The sequence below is a fragment of the Egretta garzetta genome, unplaced genomic scaffold (assembly GCF_000687185.1).
Source record: "Egretta garzetta isolate BGI_Z169 unplaced genomic scaffold, ASM68718v1 scaffold197, whole genome shotgun sequence".
Taxonomy (NCBI): domain Eukaryota; kingdom Metazoa; phylum Chordata; class Aves; order Pelecaniformes; family Ardeidae; genus Egretta; species Egretta garzetta.
Window position 1 is genome coordinate 4,023,837 of NW_009260274.1, and position 9,279 is coordinate 4,033,115.

Sequence of the window (9,279 nt, forward strand, 5' to 3'; positions counted from 1 at the left end):
CCAAAATAGAGCTGACAAAAAAATACTTGTCAGCATGATGCCACACGACAAAACTCAGCAAAGCATGATGCAACCGTGAGATATCCAGACATAACATATGGTGCAAAGATTGGAATTAGTGAAGACCGATCACCAAACTTAGATTGCAGAAGGCAAAAAATAAAATCAAACATTAGTACCTTCAGCCAGATTTTTTTTTTTATTTCTGAAATGTCAAATGATAATCTTAGTGTCATTCAACTGAATGCTCCAGAGCGGTGCAAGCATGCAGGCGGGTACAGTGCCAATTGGTCATTATTTTATATTTCGTGCTATTTTTGTGCATATAAAAATGCTGGTATTCAGTGCCTGGAATGCAAAGCCCTGCTTTGCATGTCTTATTGCTAGAGCAGATCGTTAAGAACTTATTAGTGAACTGGCCTGATTCCGCCGGTGCATTTATCATACTTAGCTAACGTGGCATGTGACCAGAACAGGAATAAACTTCACACCAGAGCCCTCCCATCCTGTCAGTTGTAGAAGTGTGGTATTCCGTTAATTCTTAAAGAAGCAAGCGTGGGGAGAGGAAGAATACGGTGAAGAGTAGGCAAATAAACCTCAACTGAGAGCAAAGTGCCAGGAAGATGGGAGACCACCACCGGCAGCACCAGTGCAGAAGGAATTCCAGCAGGAAAAATGAAATGTTTTCAGACCACTGAAAGATCTCGACTTCCAGGAAAAATCAAGCTGCTCCTTTATGAACCAGCTCTGCTTTCTTTTCCTCTGCAGTCGCTGCTGGGCTCGAGAGCAGGGAAAGTCAAGCATGAAAAAAAATTTTACTTCCACAGCAAAGTCTCTAAGAAGGAGTACCAGGGAATATGCTAATTTTTTTGCCCGATCTAGTCACAGCTACCTTCAAGTCCCACTGTGAAAGTTCACATTTAATAAGGTGTGATTAACAAATGCTCAAGGAAGCCAAAAATTGTATGTTATGAAATGAAGGGGAGATCTGGCAGGAAGGAAAATACAGGAGAAACCACAGATAGAATAACCTAAGTGACAGGGAAATTAGCGGACGCCTGGAAATTGGGACTGAAACTACATTTCTTTGTATGAGAGTTTCCCAAGCTCGCACACTACAGCGTTTCTTTTTTTTCTTTATTTCCCTTTACAGTAAAATTGAAAATTCAAGCTTGATATATTGAATTATAGCAGTATCGCTTTTATTATGTATTTCCTAAATATGCACTTCTGCCAGTTTAACCTCTTGGTTAAAAGTCAAGCTTGAAGAAAACTCTGGGCTTTGAGCTGTACACGTATTTTGGCTTTGAACCTCTGGCCTCAACCTGGGGGTGCACCGAATCCAGAGCTGGAAGGCAGCTACCTGCCATCTGGAGCCCAAATTTTGCCGTGATGGGGAAATCCCACAATCTTAGCTGGGGAGATTTTAGCACGATCGAGTCACTTACTCACCTTAGCTTAACATCCCAAAGTACTCTCGACCTAAGCAGTTCTCAAACCCCAGTGCTGCCAGAAGAAAACCCTTAGGGGTGAGGTGGGAACTTTCCCAACACTACCAACCACCCAACTGGAGGCACCAGGTACTCCTGCCTGCACCCTTGCCTATTCCCAGCCGTCCTGCTGAGCCCACTCGGAGCAACACCCCACTGCCCCTTTGCTAGGATCTCCGTAGTTGCTAATTTTGTTCCTCTTTTGTTCCTCATAGACCTTCTGCTTTTCCTTGGCACCTTTTTCTGTGTCCTCCTCCTCACTGAACTTCTGCCCATGCTGTCTCGGTCCCTTTGTCTGACTTATTTTTTCCTAACATCAACAAGCCAAACCCTTGTCTTGTTCCACTTCTCCACACCACCACTCCTTCTCCGTTACTTCAAATTTCCTGGGTTTTTTGATGCCCACTACATTTGATGCCCACCACATTTGATGCCCACTACACTCTTCTCACCCCACATTTCCCTTCTCTTCAAGCTGTGCTCCATCCAATTGCCCAGCACTTTTCTTCTCCTGAAATGGAAGTCGACCACCTCCACCTCATCCAGGCTTCCCTCCAACTTCCCTTCCCCAAGGCTGGGCAATGTGCTCGTCTCTTGTGGTTTAACCCCAGCTGGCAACTGAGCCCTCCTCAAGCCACTCACTCACTCCCCCCCAGTGAGATGGGGAGCAAGAATTGGAAGGGTAAAAGTGAGAAAACTTGTGGGTGGAGATGAAGACAGTTTAACAGGTAAAGCAAAAGCCGCGCACGCAAGCAAAGCAAACCAAGGAATTCATTCCCTGCTCCCCATGGGCAGGCAGGTGCTCAGCCACCCCCAGTACAGCAGGGCTCCATCACGCGTAACGGTGACTTGGGAAGACAAACGCCATTGCTCTGAATATCCCCCCCTTCTTTCTTCTTCCCCTGGCTTTATGTGCTCAGCATGATGTCATATGGTATGGGATATCCCTTGGGTCAGGTGGGGTCAGCTGTCCTGGCCCTGCCCCCTCCCAGCTCCCTGTGCCCCCCCAGCCTCCTCACTCAGCACTGCTCAGCGGGAACGAAACCATCCCTGGGTTACCAATGCTGACTTCAGCACAAGTCCAAAACACAGTCCCATACCAGCTACTAAGAAAAAAATTCATTCTATCCCAGCCAAAACCAGCACATTGTCCCTCAGTCTTTGCCTGCTTTCCTCATCCCTTGCATGCAGCATTTGTTCAATGCGGCACGTCCTGCTTCTGCTACCTGGGGCCTCCCCCCAGCCAGCACAGAGGTAGCCTGGCAGGGAATCATCCATATTTTATAAATTAATTTAGAAATGAGAAGATTAAAATACTTCATATTTTCATATTAATTTATATTATTACTAAAAAGGCTATACTAGATCTATTTAGTCTACCACATCCATATCAAGGACTCAGTTTTGATCTGAGGGAACATGACAGCTTGAGCAAAGTTCTTTGTTCAGACACCACACAACATACCTTAGCAGTGCACAGTGTGCAGCTGTTACAACACTAATTGAAATATGTTTTTAAATGTATCGGGTTTCTGAACATTTGCAGAAGAATTATTTTTTTCCCCCGTGTGCAAAACTCAGTACTTCAGCCATTTAAAAGCAGTGCCTCATCCCTACCACGCACTAGTAGGCCATAAAATAAAGCTGAAATAAGGCATTTTACACTGGGGATGGGGAGAAGTCTACAGTTGTAGGTGGATGGGAAGAACCTACAAGCGTAGGTGGGTGGGGAGAACTTCCAATTGAAGGTGAATGGGGAGAACCTACAAGTGTAGGTGGATGGGGAGAACCTCCAATTGAAGGTGGATGGGAAGAACCTACAAGTTTAGGTGGATGGGGAGAACTTCCAATTGAAGGTGGATGGGAAGAACCTACAAGTATAGGTGGATGGGGAGAACTTCCAGTTGTAGGTGGATGGGGAGAACCTACAAGTGTAGGTGGGTGGGGAGAACTTCCAATTGAAGGTGAATGGGGAGAACCTACAAGTGTAGGTGGATGGGGAGAACCTCCAGTTGTAGGTGGATGGGAAGAACCTACAAGTGTAGGTGGATGGGGAGAACCTCCAATTGTAGGTAGGCCTGGCTGCTTTATCAGCTATTTAGCTAACACACAGTAAGAGCATTGTCATGCAGTGTCATAACATCAGTGGAGTAGGGATGGGTGGAAAGGAAGCAGATTGGAAGATCCCACCCTACAGGTTTTACCCAGTCTCATCTGAGCTGACCTGTGTCATCCGGCCATGGGGGATGGAGCTAGGAGAGAAGTACCCAAGGCAGCTCACAGGAGGGCTCACGAAACACTTGTGTGTCATAAGGTGGATGCCTGAGGTAGGTGCCACATTTTGTAGTGAAACCAAATGATAATTCTCTCTCAGATATCTACAGGAAATGTTTGGGTTTTTTTTTTTATTCCACCATCTGCAAAAAGAGGTTCCCAGAGGGGCTCACGCTCAATTTGCAGAGGGGAAATTATAACTACTCTGTTTTCAAAGTCTCTAACATTGCATTTCTGCTAAAACAAAACAAGAGAAAAAAATCTCTAGCAGTAAGTATCTCTGAATCTTCCTGGGCTAAAAGCCTTTGACTGAAAAGCTACGCCTTTCCCATTTGCAGTGGTATAAAAGTCATAAGACATCAGATCACAAGCTGTCACTGGTCCCAGACTAAATATTACCCATCCTTTGCCTAAGGCAGGTGGGTCCTTTTTCTATGCGAGGGGGCCAAACAGAAATCCCACTCTTTGTAGGAAAGAAGGAAACATTTTTGTGACAGTTTGTTTTTATTTTTTAAAGGCAGTTCTTTTGAAGCTGCTTGGGGGTTTGGATGTTAGATGTAGTCCCAGTGGAGATGGATTAGCGGCCAGAGCACAGCGAAGCGGTCAAAGGTGCAAGATAAATGCAATTTATATATAATTGCCCAAGCTGCACCTGTTCCGTTTTGAATAGGAGACCTTGTCTACAGAACAAATTTTACAAGCATACAATATATCCTTTTTTTTTTTCCTTTATTTGAGTGTAAAATGGGAAATTCTAAACTTGTATCAGAGTAAAGCAAGAAAAAAATAACCTTTAAATAGCATGTAAATTTTTTATGAATCAAGCTCTAAATAAAGAAAACTCCTGAGCTGGGAATTCAAAATACTAGCCAGAGAGAGCTGATTTGCTACCAGGCTCAAGAACAATATTTAGTTTACAGAATCAATCTGGAAATAAAACTAGTGCTTGCATCAGCATGAAAGCTACAAAAATAAAAAAGAGGTCTTAATAAAATATACAGTGGAAAAGGAAAGGATGAAAGCTCTAGCACAGCTATGAGGCCCTCGACAGCCCACACAAGTAATAAAATAGAATATGATGTAATATAGAACAACAATGAAAGGATTTAAAGTTTCTAGGTAGGATTCTGAAAAACCGTTTCCAGCTTTTGTTGCAGAGCAGGCACGCTGCACGTTTCCTTGTGAAGCTACGCTAAAGCTGGTGTGTAGCAGACACGGGCGTTGGCGATGGCAGAACAAACGCCAACCTTCCCCACACTCCTGAGCCGGCCCAATGCAGCGCTGATGGCAAAGGAGGGGCTGTGTTTCTATCCAGGAGCCAGGACATTTTTCTGTTTTCAAGGTGCTCCATTCTGTTTGCTCTCCTGCTCACTTGCCCACTACTGCTTTCCCTCCTTATCTGCAACGCGAGGACTTTTTTGTTGGCCAAATGGCACCAATGCTTTGCCATGAAGGCAATCATCGTCTTCACCTTTAGTAAGGAAAGTATCTCCACCCTCGTGCTAAGTAGCTTGGAGAAATCTGGGATTAGATGCATGCAAATGAAGCGGTATCTGCTCAACTAATTTCAGCCTGACCAAAGTTAGGATGGGTTCATACGACTCCACAGGAAAATAATGTGAGCACTGAATTCCTGTGCTACCTGCTGTGCTCTGCGCCCTAATTACGGTGTTGCATCCTCTGGTTTTTAAGAAATAGGATCTTGTAAAGTTCAAATTCTCAAATGGACACATAACTTCTCTTAATATTAAATGGCATCCCAAGATTAACTTGGCAGAATTTGCTCCTGCAGCAAGCAGTGGCCTCTACACTAAATTGCAGTTCAGCCAGAACCGATGCAATTCACTCATTGCAGTAACACAATAAATTTTCCTTCTCCACGTGAAGCTAGAAGCTATTGCAAAATACCACTAATACTGCATAATTAAAAATTATGGATTGTGAAATTTGGGCCCCTTTTTCTACTGCGCTCAAGCTGTGGCAGGCACAGCGTACAGAGGTAATCACAGAGAGTTCCTTGATCTGTGGCCACATGGTCCTATCAAAAGCTCTTGGGCTGACGCAAAGAACCGGCCAAATCCCATTCTTCTTCTGGCCCTGGCAGGGAAACTCAGCTCCACCACAATACCTATGACATTCCTGTTTTCTCCTTTACAGGAGTTGGCATTGCACGTGATTAAGCCAGCTCTGGTAGTTTTACATGTCAATGCTAGTTTTTTCTCCAAATAATTTCTCAGGAGTAAATCTTTAGGGGCTGCAAAGAAGGAACGTGGCCTCTGAGTCTTTTAACCCTTGTTCTAGTATTGGTTGCAGTAGGTATGTGGACCGTGAGAAGGTGACAAAGAAAAATCTGATTGTTCAAATATCAGGAAAAAAAGACATAAAAAAAGCACATAGGGCTTTTTACGTAGGAAAAAGGACATCAGTCTAAGCAGCAGCCACTATTTGTGCTTCTCCAGGAAAGACAGGAAGTGTTCCAATTCCTCCTAAAATATGTTTTTAATGAAGTAACAACGGATCGTGATCAGCTGGTCAGAGAACAGCAACGCACTCAGAAAAGCAGCTTTTCCTCTTTTTTTTAGGTTTCAAAAAGTTGTTTGAAAAATCTAGGCCTACTCTTAAACTGACCCCAAATGCAGAAGAAGGCTTTACTTCCAATTCGATCCTTCCACCGAACACAGACTGCAATTTCGCACCTATGTTATTAATGCAATTACAAGCTTTTTCCAAAGACTATCAAATGAATTTGAAATTCACTTAAGATGCACGCTAAGCCATTAGCCAAAGTCCCAGTGCAGTGTGCCTCCTGAAGGCTGTGAATGAGTTATGGAGGCTAGCCCAGCCAAGGTCTTCAGAGCTCCCAACCACCTCGATCTAACGTTAGCGTGATGCGCGGAGGCTCCATAAAAGCAAACACGTCCTTAATAATACTTCACACTTTATATAGTGAGTTCCATCGCAGGATTTCAGCCTGCATGAATTAAGATTTACAACACCCCGGAGAGGCGGGCTGGTATCATTTCCCTCTGTTTCAAAGATGGGCGAAGGTGAGAGAAAGATGAAGCCACTTGCTGAAATTCGCAGAGGAAGTCTGTGGCAAGGCAGAGAAGAGCACGGTGCTCTCGGCCTCGGTGCCTGTGCCTCTGCCACAAGACCATCCTTCCTGTCTCTAAATGCCACGCTCGAGCTTGATGACGTGCTCTGCTTCTAGCATATTAAATATGACACTGCGTACATGTTCTGGATCATAAGGCTGAGTCCCATAAAATTGACGGACGTGGAGTCGAGAAGCTGAAAGGGATGGAGAAAAGAAGAAGGAGAAAAGTCCCTACGCCACAGCTGTGTGGTATTTTTCGAGGCAGTAGGTTCCCGTGCTACTTAAGGACCAGAACATATTTTTGCTTTTACAAATGCAGTTTATTTTGCAAATCAAGGTGATTGCACACATTTCAGCTTGTCAAATTTTCAGCCTTTCAACCATATGTCTGTCGACCTTATGGACTACCAACTTTATGGGATTCAACCATATGTCCAGATCCCGATATATATGAAGGCCGGTTCTAACATAAGAGCTTTACGGTAGTAGTGTAGTAAACCATAATGTTTGCAGATGGCTGTAATAAAATCATTCAGGAGAGGAAAGGTGCAGGGACGTAAAGCCTTCAAAGCTTCTTCTACTGAATAAACAATTTGATCTGAATAATATAGTGGGAAGCACATTCCACCAATGAACTAGCTGATCTAGTCCAAAACGTTGCTTTTAATTTTCTTTCCTAATCCCATGTGTATTTTAACTTCCTTTTTTATTTTCCTGTGTGGGATTAGCTTAAACTTTGGAAGAAAAGTATAAGAAGGAAAAATAACAAAGCGAAGAATTTTCTTTTAAAGGCACAGTCCACCTCTGAATGGTAAATTTTTCATATGTGAAATGCCAAATGGTTATGTGCGGCCTGGAAGATGTATTAATAGAGAGGCATAAGTTTTTTACTGTCACATGGTGAGATTGAAGGATGATGTGACTTGCTTCATTTCCTGAAGTGGGACTCAGCTTTCAAAGTTAAGGAAAGTTTCCTCCTGAGTAAGCTTTTTCTAACTCTAGGAAGTTGGAGTTTGGTTTATGTCCTGCTGCACAATAATTCACATGATAATTCACATTCCCTTTGTCTAACATAACTTGATATCTCTATTATTTGGGGAGCTCCAGTCCCGTTTTCCCCTAACTGAGACATGCTGAGCCGATACGTCCCCCTTGGAGAGCTCTCCACCTCCAGGCTCATGCCTCTCCTAGCTTGACAGCGGGCAAGGGAGCACGGCCTGCAAGGGGAACCATGGCCAACGTAGGTGTGATAGAGGGTATTTTTCAAGCAAAAATATTTTTTAAGCTGACAATCCGCGGTGAGCTTTGGCAAGCTTCCCTGAACTAGACAAAAATCGGTTCCTACTCGGGAAAGAAGGAAACCTTCCCCAGGCGTTAACTGAGAAGTGAAAAAGTGAAATGCAACCTGCCTGCACTGCTGGCATGCAAAATCATGGGGAGAGCAACCCATGTGAGCTGTTTACTTTGAGATAACTCGGCCAGAGCCAGCTCTCGGCGCTGCTAACGTCAGTGGAAGTTTTTCTGTTGGATTAAATGGTGCAGGGCCAGATAGTGTCTAAGAAACGAGAAATACACTGTCACTCTTCCTTCCCGTGCCAGACTTTGTGTGGACCAAGTTGCAGTTCTTGCTGAGTGCTAGGGCCTGCCTTATTTGAAGAGGGCTCGTCCTGCGAGATGCTGAGTACCACAATTGCCACCGCGCTCAGCATGACATCTCACGCCGAGATTCACCCCGTCACATCCAACAGTCCTTTGCCAAGTACTAACCATTAAAAAAAATAAAAAATGAGTTGAACTGATCAGAAGATGTTATTTCTTCCCTGTTGAAAGCCTCAGCACCTGCCAAACCGTTTGCTGCACAAGTGTACTCGTGAAAGACTGTGAAGAGCATAGCATGGACCTCAACCCTCCCCTTGGCGCGCACGGCCGCCCTACCTGTGTGCTCATATTTGTGTCGCAGCAGGGAACTGCTCTTCTGGAATGTCTTGTCACATAAGTCACACGCGTACATGCCACTTTCTGTCTTCTTGATCTTCTTTCGGGACAGACAGGAGTCGGAGTCCGTCATGTCATCGAGGCCGGACATGTAGTCTGGGGTTCCATCAAGCAATTCTCCCTGCGAGGGAACCACCCGTCAGTGACACCCCCTTCCACCACCGCTCCGTCCCACAGAGGAACCAACCACCCCAGAAAAGTCAAAATCATGTCTGCTCAGGATGGTGGTCCCTCTTAGCTTAGGAACCTGCTGGTGGCAAAACTACAGCTGATGGGAACTGTGGAAATACCAAGGACCCTTCTACTTCTATGCCTTGAACCAAGTTTCTGTCTTTGAGCACTCTGCAGTAACATAATTTACACAGGCAGACAGTATGTATCATATCAGCACTAAATATTTTAAAGGAGCAGAAAATGCAAAGG

General features: G+C 44.5%; 1 protein-coding gene across 4 annotated transcripts in view; it reads right to left on the bottom strand.

Annotated features, from left to right (window-relative positions):
• ZEB2 (zinc finger E-box binding homeobox 2) overlaps window positions 1-9,279 on the bottom strand; it is a 121,153-nt gene that overhangs the window by 2,543 nt on the left and 109,331 nt on the right. For all 4 annotated transcript variants that reach the window (XM_035897889.1, XM_009642495.2, XM_035897891.1 and 1 more), the window contains one exon: window positions 8,797-8,977. In XM_035897889.1, the coding sequence (XP_035753782.1) occupies window positions 8,797-8,977 (181 nt within the window). The remainder of the gene's footprint in view (window positions 1-8,796; window positions 8,978-9,279) is intronic.